General features: G+C 39.0%; 1 protein-coding gene across 3 annotated transcripts; it reads left to right on the forward strand.

Moving 5' to 3' along the window:
• The first annotated feature begins 1,319 nt into the window (after positions 1–1,319).
• LOC134843966 (calcyphosin-like protein) lies at positions 1,320–15,157 on the forward strand. 3 transcript variants are annotated; one of them, XM_063860351.1, is made up of 7 exons: positions 1,320–1,335; positions 5,280–5,473; positions 9,823–10,033; positions 10,644–10,721; positions 10,905–11,120; positions 12,024–12,186; positions 14,878–15,157. In XM_063860351.1, exons 2-7 carry the CDS (start codon positions 5,411–5,413, stop codon positions 15,041–15,043), a joined length of 897 nt encoding a protein of 298 aa, XP_063716421.1. In that variant the 5' UTR covers positions 1,320–1,335; positions 5,280–5,410; the 3' UTR covers positions 15,044–15,157. The 3 variants fall into 3 exon arrangements, with proteins under 3 accessions (XP_063716421.1, XP_063716420.1, XP_063716422.1); XM_063860350.1 differs by lacking the exon at positions 1,320–1,335 and having other exon boundaries at positions 4,938–5,473; XM_063860352.1 differs by lacking the exons at positions 1,320–1,335; positions 5,280–5,473 and adding an exon at positions 5,744–5,916.
• Positions 15,158–19,533: the final 4,376 nt, after the last annotated feature.

Below are 19,533 nucleotides of genomic sequence, written 5' to 3' on the forward strand. Positions count from 1 at the left end.
GTACTTGCACTCCGCGTATTCTCTGGGGTTAACTAAACTCCATCTCCTATCGTTTTGAGAATTTGGAGAGCTGTCGAGCACCCACCACTTTTCGTCTGAGAAAATCACCCGTGATGTTAAATCTGCCGCTGTTTCAATCTTGCTCAAGCACCAGACACCAAAAGTAAGTCTCAAGCCGAAGTTCGTCTCTTTAATTTGGTGTGTTTTGAGCACTTTGTAGGGCTTCATTTTGGCAGCTCTCGCGACTCTCCAAGTTGTGGTGCGGCTCAACCCCAAATCAGCTGCTGCTTTAGTTATTGAATCTTTAGGATGAAAATCAAAGTGTCATATAATACTGGCATTTGCTTCATCGGTTCCTGGTAACCCCGTTCCTTTTCGATGCTGCCCTTGAAATTTCGATAACCCGCCTCTTTCTTGGAACCGTTTCCACACTCTGATAAACTGCGTAAGTTGAAGTGTTGATGCAACGCGTGGGGCAATGTAATATTCATTGATATATCTTCTCCGAACTTCAGTTGGGGATTCATAAATTGCAAACAAACAAATGATCCGTTTTTCTTCGTTTACTGTGAAAACCATTTCGTTGTTTTCATTTACGTATGAACAAATAGTTTAAAAAATTTTTTGTTGCGTGGAAGCGTGAAATAGTTGAAAAATCGCGGGTATTCACTATCGAGTTCAATTCATCAACGCAGTTTTTGAGTTTTATCAAATCTCCGCCTGTTCTACATAATATCACCGAATTTGAAGTCGAACTGATCAACAGTTACGAAATGAGAAGCTTTTATAACATTACAGTTTATTTGAAACACCCTGTAGTTTTAAAAGTATTTTTTGATATAGAAGCAACCTCGCAAACAGCCCTAAACATTTGAATTTCTAATCTCTTTCCATCTTTTTGTCGTATCAGTCGTCGCATCTGTCGTTTTTCTTTGACATTAAGAGTGATTCAAGCTGATCAGTTTTTTAAAAAAAAAAACGAATTTTAGTTCATAAAATTAAGATTCTAAGGATGTTTTCGAGGATGCTTCTACAGCAAAAACACTTTTGAAACTAAAATCTTTTCAAATCGTTTCATCTAGATTGTGTCAAATTTTCAATCCCATATCGTAAGCATTTGAAAAGAAAACGACCAAAACGTGAAAAACATCGTTCATTTTCTTATTACAGAAAGTTGCCATTTTTTTGTTTAGAACTTGCTCCAAATCTTTTCTTTGTTCTGAATTAGTTCAGAGGTTGTTTCCGATAATCACTCAACCGTTAGGCACCATATTCTCACGCCTTAATGGTCTTTTATTTTCACTGCTCCAACTTTCATAACCACAATTGCCACTGGTAGAATTCTAGAACAAAAAAGCGTACCTCAAAGTGACCGAAGAGCGACTCAATTAAAAAACGAACAACAATTTCTGCAAACTCTGCAGCTCATCACAGCAAACTCTGCACCTCAGCTTCCCCTTTCAGGGATTTGACCCCCTGCCGACCTAAATGGTCCCCTTTGTACATTTTTGCGATACTCATTTTTGGCTGACGAACCCTAAGAGTTTTCTAAAGCGCATTCGGTGCCAATATTTACTAATTTTGAGAGAGAAGGGCACGCCAAAAAGAACGCAAATTTTTTGGTCAAAGTTTTTCAAAATGTGCCTACCTAAAACGCTTTTTTTTTGGCTTTTTTCAAAATTTTGCCTGCGGCGCAGAAGTTTTGTCACAATACGGTCTTCATAGTGATTGTGAGGGCTCGGAAAGTCAGTGTGGTCGACCTACAGGGGCGGATTCAGGGGGGGGGGGGGGCGTTTGGCGGACGCCCCCCCCCCCCCTCAGGGATTCGACCCCCTGCCGACCCAAAGGGTCCCCCCTTTGATACTTTTTCAGAAATCCATTTTTGGCCGACCGACCCTAAAATTTTTCTAAAGGCGCCTTCGGCGCCAATATATACTAACTTTGAGGGGGAGCGCGCGCCAGCGATTTTTTTGTCAAAATTTTTCAAAAAGTGCCCAAAAACGGCCCAAAAGTGCCCAGTATATGTTGGCTCCGCCCTCAAAATTAGTATATGTTGGCGCCTAAGGCGCTTTAGAAAAGTTTTAGGGTCAGTCATCAAATATGCATATCTCAAAATAAAACAAAGGGGGACCCTTTGGGCTGGCAGGGGGTCGAATTCCTGGGAAGGGGGAGTATGCACCGCCCTCCCCCCTCCCCCTAAATCCGCTGGTGATACAAACCGTAATTTTTTTTTAAAATTCTAAAATGCAATTTAATGTGTTTTTGCTCAAAGCAGTTTAACATTAAGACCAAGTTAGGTCCTTCTAGGATTTGGACAGGAGCGTTTTTTTTTCTTCTGACAGGTTTTCCAAGTACAGCTGCTTAGATTTAAGAAAAAGAAATCATAGGTTTTGACTCTAACTTTACGCAAAAAAGACTCCCAGGTTGACCAAAAATGTTTATCATACAATTTTGTACACTTCCATAGATACAGAGAATGTTAAGGAAACTCAAAGATAAGCATTTTTTCATAAATGAAATTGATGACAAGCATTTCTTTATAAACCTATAAGTTGTTTTTTTTATTTTAATTCTTAAACTTTTTTGGATGTGTTCCTCAAAACTAGAGTCACCAAAGAGTTGATTGTCTGGCATTTTCAAAGTTGATTGTTTTTAAATTTAGATTTTTCCAGTTATCAGACATTGATCAAGGCATACATAAACCTTTCATAGAAAAGAAATAGGAGTTTTTAGCTTGTTTGAAAAAAGTTATCCAGAGAAACGGAAAAAAAACTGCAGATTCTTCTCATATAATTCCATACATCAAATTTACGGGAAAATGCTAATTATACAATTTTCATACATTTTCGATAAAATCATTGAAAAAAGAAAGGGGCAATTTCAATAATACTTGGAAAAATTTTTGTTGTCGCCATTTAATTTATCACCAGAGTGTTTTATTTGGTTCAAATAGACGCAGAAACTAGTTAGAACCTTTTTTCAATGTTTTTTGATAATGTATGAAAATTTTATGACTAGCATTTTTCCGAAAATATGATGTATGGAATTGTATGCAGGGGCGAATTTAGGGGGGGGGGGGCAATTTACCTAATTTTTTCAAAGGGCGCCTTTGGTGCTGGTGTCTTTGGCCTTTATTTCCTTTATTTTGAATGCGTCTTTTTTGAGGCCTCAATATGGACTCATTTTTGACTCGAGGCCTGCCTCATTCGCAGTAAATATTCCCCATTCAAAACTACCAGGCTCATTCTAAAATCTTCGACAGGACAGGGACATCAAATTTGCACTGCTGGACAACCCCAACAAACCCCCACTGCAAGTCTGGCCACACTAATTTGTGACGAAACAGGGAAAACAAGAAAAGCGAACTCTTAGCCCCCAGCACCTGGAAAGATACCAGTTCCTCCATGATACAAGAGGGACTCTACTGCCGCTTCTGCTTCTGCTTTGCTGACCGGGAAGAGACAAAGAAATCGGGGGGCTCAGCAGAGATTCAGCTGGTCAACAAGCCGTTCAAGAAGTTTGCACGCCTCTCAAACTACTTGGATCCACATCAGAAAACAGCCCATCACAAGAAATTACTGGAGAAAGCGCAGGCCTTCCTTGAGTATGTCAGAAACCCAAACAGGAACATCGATCGCGCAACTGGATCGCGCAGTTGCAAAAGAAATGGAGAAAAACGAGAAGATTCTGGTTCAGTCAAGGTTGAACGACATGATGATGTTCTGACTTTTATCCAGCTGAAGCATTCCATTGAAGCTACGCTAGAAGACATCAGCAGTTGGCCTGGGGAAAGCTGTGCTTCTGACTGCTGTGATCAGACTGCGGCTAGCATGATGCGGTCAAAGTTCTTGATTGCCCTGATGTCTATGAAGCACCTGCTGGAGCGACTAAAGCTACCAGCATTGCTCTTCAGGGACCTTCGCTAGAATTGCCTCAGTCGATGGATCACAGTCGGACTTGCGTCACCTCTTTCAACATTGGCGCGATGGTGAAGGCAACGGCCGCTACGAAAAAGTCCATTCTGCAAAGCTTGGCGATATTCAAATAGAGGGCAGAAGAGGCAGACCTCCTGTAGCATCATCGGCTTATGATCACTTCAGGCAGACCGTTTACCTGCCCTTTCTTGACTTTTCTTGATGGATCTCAAGGAACGCTTCGATGGAGCAACCTTTTCTTGTGTTCAAGTGTTCAAGCTGCTACCCCGTTGGATAAGTGAAAAGGATGCAAAGGAGGAAGATTTTGATGATATGGTCCAGTTATACGAAGGAGTACTTACAAATGGTGACTTCCCCAGCAAGTTCGAAGTTTGGAAAAACATGTGGCGCTTCCCCCTGTACGCCGATACACCATAAACCTTCTCAGCTGCACTCAGAGTGTGTCAGAAAGCCACAATGCCAATAATATTTGCTTTCCTCCAGATTGGTGCTACCCTCCCAGTGACTGTATGCACTGCTGAGCGCTTTTTCGAGCATAAAACTACTAAAAAGTTACCTGCGCTCCAATATGAAGGAGGACCGACTCTCAAACTTGGCGCTGATTTACATCCACAAAGATGTAGAAATCAAAGTGGAAGAGGTCATCGACAGATTTGCTGCAAAAATAGAAGACTCAATTTTGTTTAATTTTCTTTATTTTCTTATTGCAAATAAATCTCTGTTAAAATTTTTCTTCACCCCCCCTCAAGAAAATCCTAGATCCGCCCCTGATTGTATGATAAGCATTTCCGGTGTATGGAATTGTAAGATAAGCATTTCGGTTTATGGAGGTCAACCCGGGCTTGGGCTAAATTTAAGGCTTGAAATTCAATTTCACCATGTTTTGAATTACTTTGAAGATCGATTGCTATGATCGAATTTCAGTTACAACCCATTTCTTCATGCTCTAATAGTTTTTTATATTCACTGCTATATCTAACTGTTATTACCTCAAAAGCCACTTGAAAAAGCATAGTCATTAAAAACAGATTACATTGTCATTTAAGCTTAAGACTAATTTATAAATTACGAAAGCCATCTGTAAACTTCGCTTTATGTTAGTTTAAGCTTCAGTCAAACAATTTATCTTACGAGGTCTGACCATATTGTATATTACTAGTATATAGGTATTATATATAACGATAGCAATGGCCAAACATATTTCATCAATTCAGAACCTAAACGTATATGCAAAACATCTGAAGGCAACTTAGATAAGAAGTTACCATCATAATAACCATCATTCGCGAAGGTAGTTAGTAATAATAAATATTTTAATAAATTTTCGAAAACATTAATTTGTAGAAAATCACTTCAACGATTTCTCCTTCTACGCAAAGAAAAAGGAAATGTAGACTGAATATCGCGAGGATTCCGAGTTTTCTTGCAAGTTTTGTTCTTCTTTGTTTACTTCCTTCGATCATATTTTATTAATTATGGACCACGTGCAATCTGAAGGTGAGGAAACGGTAGCCACAAAACCATACCATTACCAAATGGTAAGTTGTTCACACTTCCGTTTAGGTTTCACCTTATCAACCATTCCAACCGACTCTATTATGAGCAAGAATACAATTAGTTCAACATAAGGGCCGTTTATGTCTTTGGTCATTTTTATGTAAAGGGTTCCTAATACACCTATAACTTCCAATGAGAAGAATCAGCAACTTAAGTCCTATTTCAGCTATTGGGGTTTAAGATTTCGCGACAACAACTATTGCACTAGTAAATAGGGACAAAAACGTTTATGGAAGTATTGGTAAACTTTAGAGCATTTGGGAAATGGTTTGTGACCGTAAAGCTGCTCGGCCAGCCCAGGAAAACATAGTTTCAAGCATAAGGGTTTTTATCTCCCTCTGCAAACTTTGCAAACAGCTACTTATTTGATTGTCTGCGAAGTAAATTTACTTTACTAAGGACAGAAGACTCATTTCAAGTTCGCGTAAGTGTATGTCATTGTAATTTGAGGCTAGCCAGAACACAATTGAGTCACTTTCAATTTTTGTCCAAAATCTTTAAAAAAACACGGTTATGTTTCTTTTAAAAATTTAAGACTAAAGAACTGGCAGATTGCTTCAGAGCTCAAAAAACGGATATTCCCAATAGAGTACTAAAAATTATATCTTTGAATCGTATAGCCACAATAGCATCAGGGGCTTAGAAAAATTAGCCCCAAAACAGCTGTTCAAAGATTTTAATAGTATTAAAACAGAAAACGAAAAAACAGAAACGAAAATCTACTCTGTTTTTTTTTTGTAGTTTCTCATTTTAAATTTATTATCTCATTCGATAAAAACAAAATTGGCATCACGTCAAAGCGAAATAAAATTGGCATCTTTGAACGTGTTTCTCTCAAATTGGGCTGGGCACAAAGTTTTGAGAACAAAAATTGCTCAAAACATCAGCAGAATTAAAATGATGCAATTTATGCTAATTTGGGTAATAAAGTGGGTCAATTTTGGCTTTTTATAGTCAATCCAATTTTGCATTTATACTGCCGAATTTAACGAACAAATTATCCAGTGATTTATCCTATTATATAGACTCTTACATATTTTATCCGATCAACTATATGAAAACTTTTTTCGGACAACAATTCAGTATCGAAGAAAAGAGCTTTTGTTTCGTTTTTAAACAATCTTAGAACGGAGAGTGAGGTAATTCCTTAAATTAAGTGACTTTGAGCAATAAAAGCAATCAAATATTTAATTTGTTGCGCCAATGAACTATTTTTTTAATGCTGATTTAGTTCCTTCACCACTCGAAAAGATAGGACTGCGCAAAAAATAAAAAATTGAAAAAAAAACCTTTAAATTTCAATTTTCTAATTATATTTTGATTGCATCAGAAATAAAATTGGTCAAAAATATCTGTGATATTTGCACAAAACACAATTATTGCTCCAACCATTTGAAAAATGTGAATAAACTTTGTTTTCGGGGTGTTTGAGTTTTTTTTTTGTTCCGACCATTGAAAAAGAGGAGGAACTTTGTATTCGGTTGTTTTAGTTTTTTTCCTTTTTTGTTTTCCACGCAAAATCGGGTACCTCAAAATAATCAACAGAACGAATCAAATGATACATCAAACTGAAACCCTTTCAGTCATGATTCGAATGAAATTTAAAAATTATTAAAATTTTTAAAAGTATCGAGAAAAACTGGTGTATAATTTTTGATTTTTATTTCAACTTTGAGCGAAAAAAGCAGCCTAGCACGCTTCCAACAGCCTATCTATGCTGAATTTAAGCCCTTAAATCTTAGTTCATCAGCGCCAATTTGGGAACCTAGAAATTCAAAAAAAATTTAAAAATCAGCAAAAATATTTGAAAAAAAAAGTTGAAACTTTTTTTTAAATTTTTTTTTAGTTTTACCAGTCATTTTTCCAAAAAAAGTTTTCCAACTTGCTTATATACCTATGAATGTCGAACATGCATACATTATGGTTTTTCGTTGATTCTTTTCATCACACCACATAGAAAAAACACTAATTTGAAAACAATATATACATTTTTTGTAGTTTTTAAAGACTATGATCGGAACATTGTGCTACTTGCATAGTATCCTTGTTCTTGTTTTGATTTTAATTTGAGAGAAAAAACTTCAAAAAAATTTCCATCAGGTGGTTCAAGCAATTTGAATTGCATTTCGATTTTTCTAAATTATTGCAAAACAACAACTGAGAGTTGATTCTTCTGATTTCTCGTTTACACCCAATGATTCAAGTACAGTCAATCCTAATTATGTTTTATAAAATGGAGTGTCCTAGAAAACCATATACACAACTCCCACAAAAATCAAACAGCTCCGCATAACTTGTAAAAGTTTTTATTCTTTTTTGTTTATTTGGATTCAAAGATTTGAATTTTTTTTTGAATAATTCATTGAATTGTGGCTCTCTTATTTACCGTGTAGCTTAAACCGATATATATTTATATAGAATAAGGTTAAAAAGTTAATTTTTCATACATTATTTGCTTTGTATCGTTTTCTTAATGACTTTTTGCTCATGTCTCGCCTACAGTTTTGTGCTTGCCTCACTAGCATTTACTTAATGGGCGCACTTAAAATTGGAAATTTAGCTTTGAGATAATTTTTGCTTTGTAGCATTGTTTCTTGATAAAATTTTGCCTATGTAGTGAAGTTCTACAAGAAATGGGCAAAATGCTCCATGTGCTTCGCTTCAATATTAAATAGTTAGACCACTATTTTAGTTGCACTTAAAAGCACACTTTGACTACTTTTTCGGGCTGTTGCCGCACTGGAGTTCCATGGATGATAATCGATTATATTGTCATTTTATAGTCAGTATCTATAAAATTACAAAACTAATCGATTATAATCCATCAAAAATGGATTATAATCCATTATTTTTTATATCATTATAATACATTATAATAGATTATAATCGATTATAATCCATTAAAAATGGATTATATTTTTCATAATTTTAATGCCAATGTAATCTCTTTTAATCGGTTATAATCAATTATAATGGACTTTTTCGATAGATTAGTCATGAAATTTACAACTTTTTTCATGAAATTTAGATTAGTCATGAAATTTACGCCCCACCTCCCTGCCAGTTTACCACAACCGCCAATTATAATGGATTTTAATTGGTGTATAATCCATTATAATGGTTTTTAATTGGATTATAATCCATTATAATGGATTTTAATGGATTGTGATTTTACGAAAATGATCGATTATAATGACAATATAATGGATTTCGTGGTCTAAATTTGCCACAATAATGGATTATAATGACAACATTTTAGACCACAATTTTCCATTATAATCGTTTATAATCCATGGAACTTCGGTGCGGGTTGGCCTTGGGTTGTCTCAAGCTTGCTATTTCGACTTGTGCAGAACAAGTGATTTTTTAAAATGGTTTTGTTTAACAATCTTCTCCACGAAATGACTTTCATCTTTTGTGCCTTTATTAAGCAAATGTAAATACTAGTAGTGCAAACGACGAAAGTCACAAGAAGCACTGATTTAACGATATTATACTGCTTTCGCTCAATCTAAGCGCACCCTACTTGACGAAGATGACCAATTTTGCAAGATCTTGTAAAATTCGTGTAGAAATGATCTACCGTTTAAGATTTTTTTTGTAAGGTTATCTTGCAAAATCTTGCAAAATTCTTACAATATCTTAAAAAATTCACCATCAGTTTTCCGACCGAATTATGCTCTAAGTTATTGTAAGATTTTTGCAAGATCCTACAAGATAGCTTGCAATTTCACGTAGCATGTTCTGGTAATGTTGCTAGCGCAAAAAAAAGAGTCATGTGAACTAAACAGTCTGGTTATTATAAAATGATCAAAAAAGGTGTTCAAAGCAAGCTGAAAGTCTGAAAGCAAGCGCGCCATCTTCGACATATCTTTCGGTACTATCTGCCCATTGTTTGTGTTTTTACGTTTTTGCGAAGAAAAACCCAAAACCACATTTGGTATTCTACATAGGTGGTTGGAGCATTTAACAATTAATTGAGGGTTCTGCGATTCGCAGAGGATCTATGAAAAGCTATCAGGCCTCTCTGAGCATAGTTTGTTTCTATTAATTCCCCACGTTCCTGACGGAGTAATTTTGTTGAGCGAACTTTTTTTTGCAACTCAAGCCCTTTGTTTTTGCATCTGGAACTTTCATTTGATACCACCATTGCAACCGAAATTAGTCAGGCTGTGATAGAACTGAAGCTAGAGGTCAGGTGAGAGATCATCCTCACATACATCATTGCCATGGCAGGGGATCGAGTACACGATCTGACGATACCAAAGTGATCGATTTACCACTATGCTAAGTGCTATTGTATGTTTGATGATCTCAAACTTAATATTAGGTGATGATATCGGGAGGAGCTAACATCCTGAGCCAGAGTCAGCTGAGGGCAAAGGTGAGGCATATGTTGACGCAGAGTACAGACCCAGTAGAGAGGATCAGACTGACTGCCCTGCTGAGGGGTCCAGGGGGCATCAGAGACATAGGCAGGATATTCAGGAACATGGATGACGACAACAGTGGACAGATCAGTTTCTCCGAATTCCAGCAAGGTGGGTAGTGCTAAGAGGGAAAGGTTAAGCAAAGCATCCCTCAACAGTTTTAAGATCAAAATTAGGAAAAATGAAAGAGATTTTAAAGGTCGAAATTTTGAAAAAAGCCAATCAGGGGTCATTTTAGAGGAGAAGGGGTTAGAATCTTTTCTCTGGATTTGACTATTTCCCATTATATAGCCCCTCATAGTTGTATAAGATCACAGTTTGACTCCGGATTTGACTATTTCCCATTATAGCCCCCATATGTGTAAGATCACAGTTTAGAGGCTGAATTTTTTGCTTACTGAAGCTGTGTGGCTATTATGGGAAAGAGCCATGAACTCAACACCCTTGCCACCTATGGGCTTCCTTTCTTTTGTACTAATTATGGCTCTATCGCGGCTCGACACTATAATTTTTCTGATATGCCATCGGCGCCAATATATGCTACTTGAAAGAGGCAAATGAGAGCCAAAAAAGTGATGTTAGCGGAAAAATTTCAACAATTTTGATTTTGAAAATTCCCCGATTACTACGAGAAATACTACATCTAATCATGAGGCCAATACATGCAATTCATCCACTCTACTTTTTTTCAAAATTGGAATGAATATTTTATCATGCTCAGGAGTGACAGCGATAGGGTGTGTGCTGGATCATTGCGAAATGCAGAAAGCCTACGACCAAATCGATTCAGACCACTCAGGTGACTGGAAAAAGAAAACATCTTTATAATCTGAGTTGACTCAAAGTATTCAACATTTAAACTAAACTTATATTGTATACTTGGAAACAAAGGAATCAAAAATGAATTGAAGAAAATTGCCCCGTTGTAAAAAATAAATATTTGATCTACGTGTCCATGTGACTTTTATGCACAATGGTTCAGGCAGTATCAGCTACGAAGAGTTCCTGGAGAATCTGCGTGACAAAATCATGAACAGTATACGGGAGCGAATGGTGCAGGAGGCATTTAAGAAGCTGGACAAAGACGGGTCAGGGTGTCTGACGATCGAAGACCTGCGAGGAGTGTGTGACGTCAGTGGACATCCCAAGATACTCTCGGGCGATTGGACAGAAGAGCAGGCACTGGAACAGTTCCTATGTGAGTTGATACGCTGTGAAGTTTATTTCATCACATCACTTTTAACTATCTTTTTATGCTGAAAGTATTATAATCAGGGGCGGATATAGGTTTTTCTCGAGGGGGGGGGGGGGGAGGGGGGGGGGGAGCATAAATTTTGTCGACTTTTTTTTAGGTCGACCCAGTTGATACTCTGAGCTTTCCTAAATCACTAAAAAGACCCCATTTTGACAAAATTTTTTGCGCCGCAGTTAAGTTTTTGAAAAAACAGACCAAAAAAAAACGTTTTTAGGCACTTGATGGAAAATTTAGACCCAAACTTCGCGTTTTTTCGGCGCGAGCTCTCTCCTCAAAATTGGTATATTTTGGCGCCTAAGGCACCTTTAGAAAAAATTTTAGGGCAGTCAGCCACAAAGAGGTATCTCAAACTAGTACAAAGGATGGACCCTTTGGGTCGCCAGTGGGTCGAATCCCTGAGGGGGAGGGGGAGGGGGGAGGGGGAGGGGGAGGGGGAGGGGGGAGGTGCGTCCGCTTCCTTTCGCCCCCCCCCCCCTAAATCCGCTGGTGATTATAATTATGTGTACATTTCGGAACGAAAACTATGTGCAAGTTGACCGACCTAGAGAAAATTGATGAAATTCGCGTAAAAATTCTCGTGAAAGTTTGAGTTTGTTTCTTTGTGAAAATTCTATATCCGCACTTGAATATTCTGAATAGCATTGTATCTGGTTCTCACTTTTTATGATCCTTTCTGAATCATGATCAAACCAATTTTTTTGGATCAAGCTTCTTTCTCTAAAATCAGCATATTTTATATTATGGTTCAGAAACTTATTGACTTACTTTGCATCATCTTTCTGTCGTTGTACAATTCCTATACTTCAAAACTTCATACTAATTGATGTATTATGTTTTTTTTGTCAGCTAACTTTGACACGCCTGACAACTTTGATGCCACCATAACCAAGGACGAGTTTTTCTCCTATTATGCTGGGGTGAGTGCCAGCATCAACAAAGACGAGGACTTCCTGATGATGGTGAACGACACTTACCACTTGTTCACCACGAAACCAAACACCGGAATAAGGTATGCAATTCGTCATCAAATTACGCAAATTCAGAATTCGTTTCTGAATTCGGAGAAAACAACTAGAGTTTACTTTTTGCCCTTTAGCAAAACTTCCCGCGATTACTACCGTTTATTTTTTTCTGCCAAGCTTTCAAAAGTTTCCAAAAAAGAGTCTGAAGCCAAAATTCCAAAATTTATTGAGGTATGATTTTTGGGAGAAAGTCTTTTAACAGGAATTGTCGAACCTGAAAATTATAATAAATTATTGATGTTTTTTTCTCGATCCAGAACTGCGGAATTTTTTTTATTGTCTATGATTGTTTTTGTTAATGCTGAATCACCTTGATGTTAACGTCGACTGTATCCGTATGTTTTTTTTAAAATTGGATAAAAACAACTGTTGAAGTCTAATTCACCTCTTATTCTTGACGTATATTGTAAAGCAGAAATCGAAGGTGGGAAACACAAGAGTACACAACTGCACATAACGAGCAAAATTTTGGATTGTATCCAAAACATTGTCGTTTTGAACTCTCTATTTATTTATATTCCATTTTTGGTTTCTGCTTTAAACTATACGTTAACAATCAGAAGTGAGTTGGATTTCAACTTGCGGGGCACATCAAAATAAAACTCAAATCTAGAAATCATCAACATTACCTTGTGCTATTTTGACCACTCATGAACGTGCTATACCATTAGGACCGGTCAATATATATCACTGTCATTCGTCCAAGCGACCAACTCGAATCTCGTCTACTGGCTGCCTCCATTGTGTTTATCGAATGAGAGCGGGAGTATACTCCCGAAGAAAACATTTTCAGATGTTTTCAGTTCTCTTTTTCACAATCCTTTTGTGATCTTGCAGTGAATTTCTGGGAGCTGTTGTTTCCAAGCATCATAATGGCAGGGAAAATAACAAGCGCCCAGTCAGGAAACTTTTGGGTACCAGCGGGAACTCGCTCTCATTTTTACTATGATGAACTAAAGAACGCAAATTGAGGATCTTTCTGTGTCATACACGATGATTTTAAACAAATCCTCAGTGACCAAGTCTAAGCAAGAACCCTTGTTTGACCATCTCAAACATTTTGATTCAAAAAGTTTTGAAAAGCTTGACTGTTTAAAAAAAACAAAGAAAGGAGTGAAACCTTATGAGGTTGACGGTGGAGTGATAAACAGATGAAGAAAAGTCTGCAGTGATAGTATTGGAAAATATCTAAAATTAACTTAAAACCTTCACCTCTAAAAATATCGCAGTTTTAAAGACTACCCCCACCCAAAACAGAAGGATATCAAAACTAGCAGAGTTAATCACCACACAACTTTCCAGTTCTCCAAAAATAGTCGCAAAATGTTCAAAACTTTAACCATTTTTGCGAAAATTCCATTATTTCAAATACAGATACTCCTAGTGTAAAGGAAACAAACAACAACCATTTTACAGTCTTTAGTGAACCTGACAACCATTGATGAAACTAATAACTTTCCCATATTTTTTGACGAATTTCTTTGAAACTGAACGCAAACTAGGAATGGGAAAAACATTTTAGCCGTTTTTTTCAACACAGCTTCAAACTTCAACCTTAAAACGTATGGCGATACTGGTTTGAAAAACGGAAGGATAAAATTAATCAAGCCAGTCATCCATTTTGGCTTGAGTTAAACATTCGAAGATTGCACAAAAAATTCGCCGCAATTTTTTCGAAAACTTCATCAACCCTGAATAATCAATTTTATAAACTTTTTTCTAATGAGCTTTAAAATAGTCGTTAATAACTTCATAGATGTACAATTAACATTTCGTCGACATTTAACATGCCCAAATACTGAACATATTTTGTCGTTACGGCTAGATTGTAACCAAAATGGCTAACGTACTTTGTGTTAAATGAAACAGGTGCTCTAAAAAGTGCTTCAGGCGTTTTTTTAATCAAACGCGTTGGTGAGTAAGTAAAGACAATTCTATGATTTAGCATTTTCAAAAATCCTTTTTTATAGTAAAAAACGGCATGAAGTGCTACTAGATAGGCAAAACCAGTCGGCATAAATGTTTAATTGCCGCAGTAAAGGATTACCAACTTTTAATTTAAGACAGCGTCTGACTTAAAGTTCTCCTTACGACAGAAGACTCGAATAACTGAAATTTTTAATGGCTAAATGCTTTTCACTTTTCAACAGAATCTAGATGAAATTCACAAATACAAGCAAAAAAGGAAACAGGAATTTTATAATACAAGAAAAAATGAATGAAAAAACGCTTTAAAAATTTTAAAATTAAGCCACTTCGGTCTTCGAACCTACGCCAATGGTTTCAGAGCCTAATGTTCTACCAATTGCTCCAATCAATCCTGCTATTATTAAGAAGAAGCTAAAAGCGAATAGGATCAAACATTACCCTTAAATTGCCAATGGTAAAATACTTGCAGCAAAAGGGCCTCTAATTTGTTGAGTACTACTAAAAAAGTGTCATTGAGTACAGCTAAAAGTGCTACATATTTATGCAAGCTAGGTTGGCAAAAATCACTGGTAAAACTACGTCTGGTACAAATGAACAAATGTGAGAAAAAATGTGACACTTTACACAATTTTTCATACCATTAAATGCTTTTAAACACTAGCTAGTCCTTTTTTGTCGAAAAATTGGAAGTTTTCAGCCATTCGGCTGTTTCTGCATGAATAAAACACCAGTAACTCTTCTGACTTTAGGAAAGTGAAGACCGCGCTGGGTCTGCAGAGAACGGCCAAAGAGAAGGTGATGGACAAGTGTAAGAAAGCTTTGCAACAATCAATAATCCAGGAGGCTGCCGAACACAAGATGTCAGTGGCCCAGTACAAGAAAATCACCTTGCAACATGGTAACGCCAAAGGCTGAATGAGTGCAACAAAATCAGGAGAGGAAAGACGCGGATAGCAATAATAACAAAAAACTCATACAAAAACATTTATCTTTGATAGGCTATTTCAAACAGCTGTCAATTTAACATTTTATCGCTTTCTAATTTATTGAATTTACACTTTTTTAACTTTAGTAAACGAGATGAGACATAGAACAGCTTCGAGGCAAATTTTTGAAATCCAGGAAATCATTTTATCCACTGCTTCATTGGGTTGTTAACATTAGTTTTAAATAGTTTCTATACTGGTTTTAAAAAGTTTGAATGTTATGCAAAAAAATCAAGCAATTTACGGGTTTAGAAAACATCTACGAACTCGAAAGATTAGATTTCTCATTAAATCAAAGATTGACCAATATTCTCAGCACGTAATGTTTTTTGATCTTTTCATCCTTTCCACGCTCTAAAGTTACTTGAACCTTTTTAAAACATTACAACAAAATTATAAGTTTTGTGTCTCTAAAAAACTCAAATTTTGGATTTATAGCCTTCATATCTTAACAAAAGAGATCCAGTGTCCAGATAAATAGTTTTTCATTTTCAGCAATTTTATTTCGGTGCACCAATTTTTTAGAATACGTTTAGAAAACGTTAAAATCTTAAGCATTAATACATCAATAAGTACGCGAAAACAAAATCTGTCAAAAAATGATGAGTTAAATTGAAAATCTTTCTAAAACTTATATTATTTAAAAATGTGTATGCATATTAGCTTTTCGATCTCTTTTTCAGGTAATCTTAAATATATTTTTCTGAAAACTATCTGACTCTGATCAGATAACAATAATATTTTTTGGGAACTGATACCTTTGTTTATAATTTGGCCAAATTTTCTTGCTCGAAGCGTCTGAGTTTCTTAAGCCGAGTTGTCTGCATTTGAATTGGGCTGGAATGAATCTCATGCTTAAAAATACAACTATTAAGCAGCAAACTCTCTGCGTAATTGATGTAAATACTTGGTCACTGCTAGGGACCCGGGTCGAGGTGCTCACTTTATGTGTCGACTTTCAAAGTTGAGCACATGACAATGCTCGACCAAAATAAATCAAGACAGGGGCATGGGTTGGGCGCAAAATCGAAACATACCTCGAGCATGGTCGAAAAATACCTTTAGCGCGGTCGAAAAATACCTCTAGCATGGTCGAAAAATATCTTGAACACGGTCGAAGCATACATCTATTACAATCGAGCAAGGTGTGTGTGTGTGTTTGTGTGTGTGTTTAGAAGCCCTCTTGATAATCGGGGGAGTTGAAATGTCCAGTGCTTGTTGCGAATAAGATGATGTTGTTGGGGTTCGTCTGCAAAAGCGTTTCTTCCCAGGTGCTGTTCTCTGGCCTAGTCCCAATTTTTGCACTTCAGTAGGTAGTGTTCCGTTGTTTCTGGTTCTTCCCCATCGCAGTGCTCGCATATAGGATCCTGTGATAGCCGGAATCTGTACTTGTTGTCCTTGAGTGATGTTTCTCTATTTAATCTGATGATGTTGTTGGGGTTCGTCTGCAAAAGCGTTTCTTCCCAGCTGCTGTTCTCTGGCCTAGTCCCAATTTTTGCACTTCAGTAGGTAGTGTTCCGTTGTTTCTGGTTCTTCCCCATCGCAGTGCTCGCATATAGGATCCTGTGATAGCCGGAATCTGTACTTGTTGTCCTTGAGTGATGTTTCTCTATTTAATCTCATTTTGTACAGAAACGTCTCTTCTGCGCGCGTTCTGTTTACTGAGCGTGGTAGATGTTCTCCGTTGCAAGCTTGTCGGTGGGTTGAGTTTGATGGTGTTTCCGTCTGGTATCTTTCTGCGTTCTTTGCATCTTTTCCTCTCAGGATCGCTTCTCTTGGATCCATACCCTGTGGCAGCTCGTTTACCCTGTTTCTTGCTACCCTACGCCAGTCGGGTCTAAAGGAGTTCTCAGCTCTGGCCTTCAGTCTCGGGGTGACTTCTCTCTCTGCGAGCTTACGCAGATGATGGTCTTCTGGTAGCTCAAGGTACTTTACCATCTGCAAGGCGGCTCCGTCCGCAATGATCAGGTCCATGTTCTGAATCATGGCGTCGCACTTGACCGCGCTTGCTGGCGATCCGCGTGGAGTACCCGTTATTATTGCCGCTGCCCTGTTGTTGACAACTTCTAGCCTGTTGATGTTGGTCCTGGCTAGAAACGGGCCCCAACTTTCCGAGGCGTAGAATCATCCCGGTCGGACATAACTGCAGTACACACTGCGGAGATCGTTCGACACGATTCCCCAGTTCTTACCGCCAACGCGGAAAGTACTTGTGTCCTCTTCGAGATTTTCTTCGCCATGTTCTGGCAGTGACTCGTGAAGGTCAGCTGGGAGTCTATGGAAACTCCACGAATTGTCGCTTGTTTCTCCGATCTGATTCTTGTGTTGTCCATCGTCAGCTTCAGGGACTGCCTTTCCCGCTGTTTCTCTGGGGTCCAGGCTAATCACCACCACCTCTGTTTTGTCTGCCGCAATCTCCCATTCGTTCTCTTTGGCCCAGATCTCGATCGCATTGAGAGCTGGCTGCATTTTTCTGGCCGCTTCCTCCACTGTCGTGTCTTTTGGGCAAACAGTGAGGTCATCGGTGAACTGGTCTACCTCAGCGCTAGGAGCCATTGCCTTGATAGCGCCGGGTAGACCTGCCATTGCTATGCAGAAAAGCAACGGCGACAGGGGACTGCCATGGGGGACTCCTTCTTTCAGGATACGGCATCTGCTGGTCTTATCTTCTCATCGCACAACCGCCCGTCTGTCCCTCAGAAAGGACTGAAGCCACTTCACAGCAACCGGGTGAATGTTTAGGCGCGCAATGTCTCTGAAGAGACCTCCCCGCCAGACTCTATCAAAAGCCGCTCTGAAGTCCACCGCCGCTACGATAGTCCTCTTCTTGGCCTGCAGGTTATCCATCGCCGACTGGGTGATGTTCGCCAGTACGTTCTGAGTGGTCCTGTGCGGTTGGAAACCTGACTGTTCCACCGGAATGATGTTGTTTGTTCTCACCCACTTCTTTAGCCTGTTTGTCACCGAAGCTTCAAGCGCCTTGGAAACGTAGCTGAGGAAGGAAACCTGTCTATAGCTCTTTATAGCATCCGCTGGCTTTCTCGGTTTCCTGATGGGCACGGTCACTGCCTGTTTCCACTTGTCTGGGACACGGATTGCCACCCAGCTCCTGTTCAAAATCTTCAGCAGGAGTTCCTGGCCGGAGTACGAGAAGTGTTTCAGCATCTGAGGTGTGACTCTGTCCTCTCCTGCTGCACTGTTCTTGGTATTGCTGAGCACTTTGTGCAGCTCGCTCTGCGAAAACTCGATGCCGGTGTCATCGAATTCCTCGGGCTTTTTCTTAAGGTGTCCTCGAACCGCTGTGTACGCTGCTTTGGACTTGACTCTGTCCACTTGTACTCTGCTGACTTGGGCATACGTCTTCATTGCGAGATCTGCTTTCTCCTTGTTGGAGCGTGCAGTGCAGTTTCTCGATATGATCTGGTTGGCTGGAAGCGGTTATTTGCTCCTTTTGTCGATGCCTTTGATGGTATTCCAGATCTTTGTCCCTGAAGTGTGGACGTCGACGTGAAAGATCTCCACGTGCCACGCTTTCCTTCTTCAACTGCCCGACTCAAGTTCCTTTTCGCTGTCTCATAGGCTGTCCAAGCCCTTTCTTCTTTAGTTCTTTTCCATTCCTCGAAGCTCTCCTTCTTGCTTTCTTTTGCCATATTGCACTCTTCGTTCCACCACGGTGTTTGTCGTTTCCTGTTAGAGGTCATAGGAATTTTTTCTTTCGCCGCTTTCATGAGAATGCCGACGAAGTCTTTGTACCACTTTTCGAGAGAATCTTCTTCTTTCCATGTTTCTTCCACAAGGTCGTCCACCTTTTCGGCAAAACCTTCCCAGTCTGCCCGTTTGTAGTTAAAGTTTCTGCGTTCCGCTTTCTTCTTAACCGGCGCTGCAGTCGCAAACTTCACCAGCAACGGGAGGTGGTCCGATCCGAGACTATCTCCGATCTCCCATTTCATCAGGTGTAGGCGGCTAGCATGCGCCATCGTGATATCCGGGGCCGTCGTCTGCAAGCCTCTGTACCTGGTAGGTGCTCCATTGTTGAGAGCTATCATGTTTTTGGATGCCATCCAGTCGTTGATTTCTTCGCCCCTTTGGTCTGTCTCTCCACTGTGGTCCCAGACACCATGTGCATGCACATCTCCTCCTATGATGACATCTTTTCCGCTCGGCCACCCAGAAAAGTGAAGCTCCGCGTCCCTGCTGTCGGAGTATACTCCACGAGTTGGATACCGATACATGTTCCAGATCTTCACTCTTTCTTTCTTCGTCTTGACTTCAACGCCGACCGACTCCAGAGCTGCATGGTTGGGGAGGCTCAGCTTGTCCAGTCTTTTGACATCGAGACTTTCCCGGGTGAGGATAGCCACGCCTCCTTGGGGTTGCTGGTTACCCACCCTGTGGACAGTTCTCTCTTGTCTGTGTTCC

Source organism: Symsagittifera roscoffensis, chromosome 4 (assembly GCF_963678635.1).
Source record: "Symsagittifera roscoffensis chromosome 4, txSymRosc1.1, whole genome shotgun sequence".
Lineage (NCBI taxonomy): Eukaryota > Metazoa > Xenacoelomorpha > Acoela > Convolutidae > Symsagittifera > Symsagittifera roscoffensis.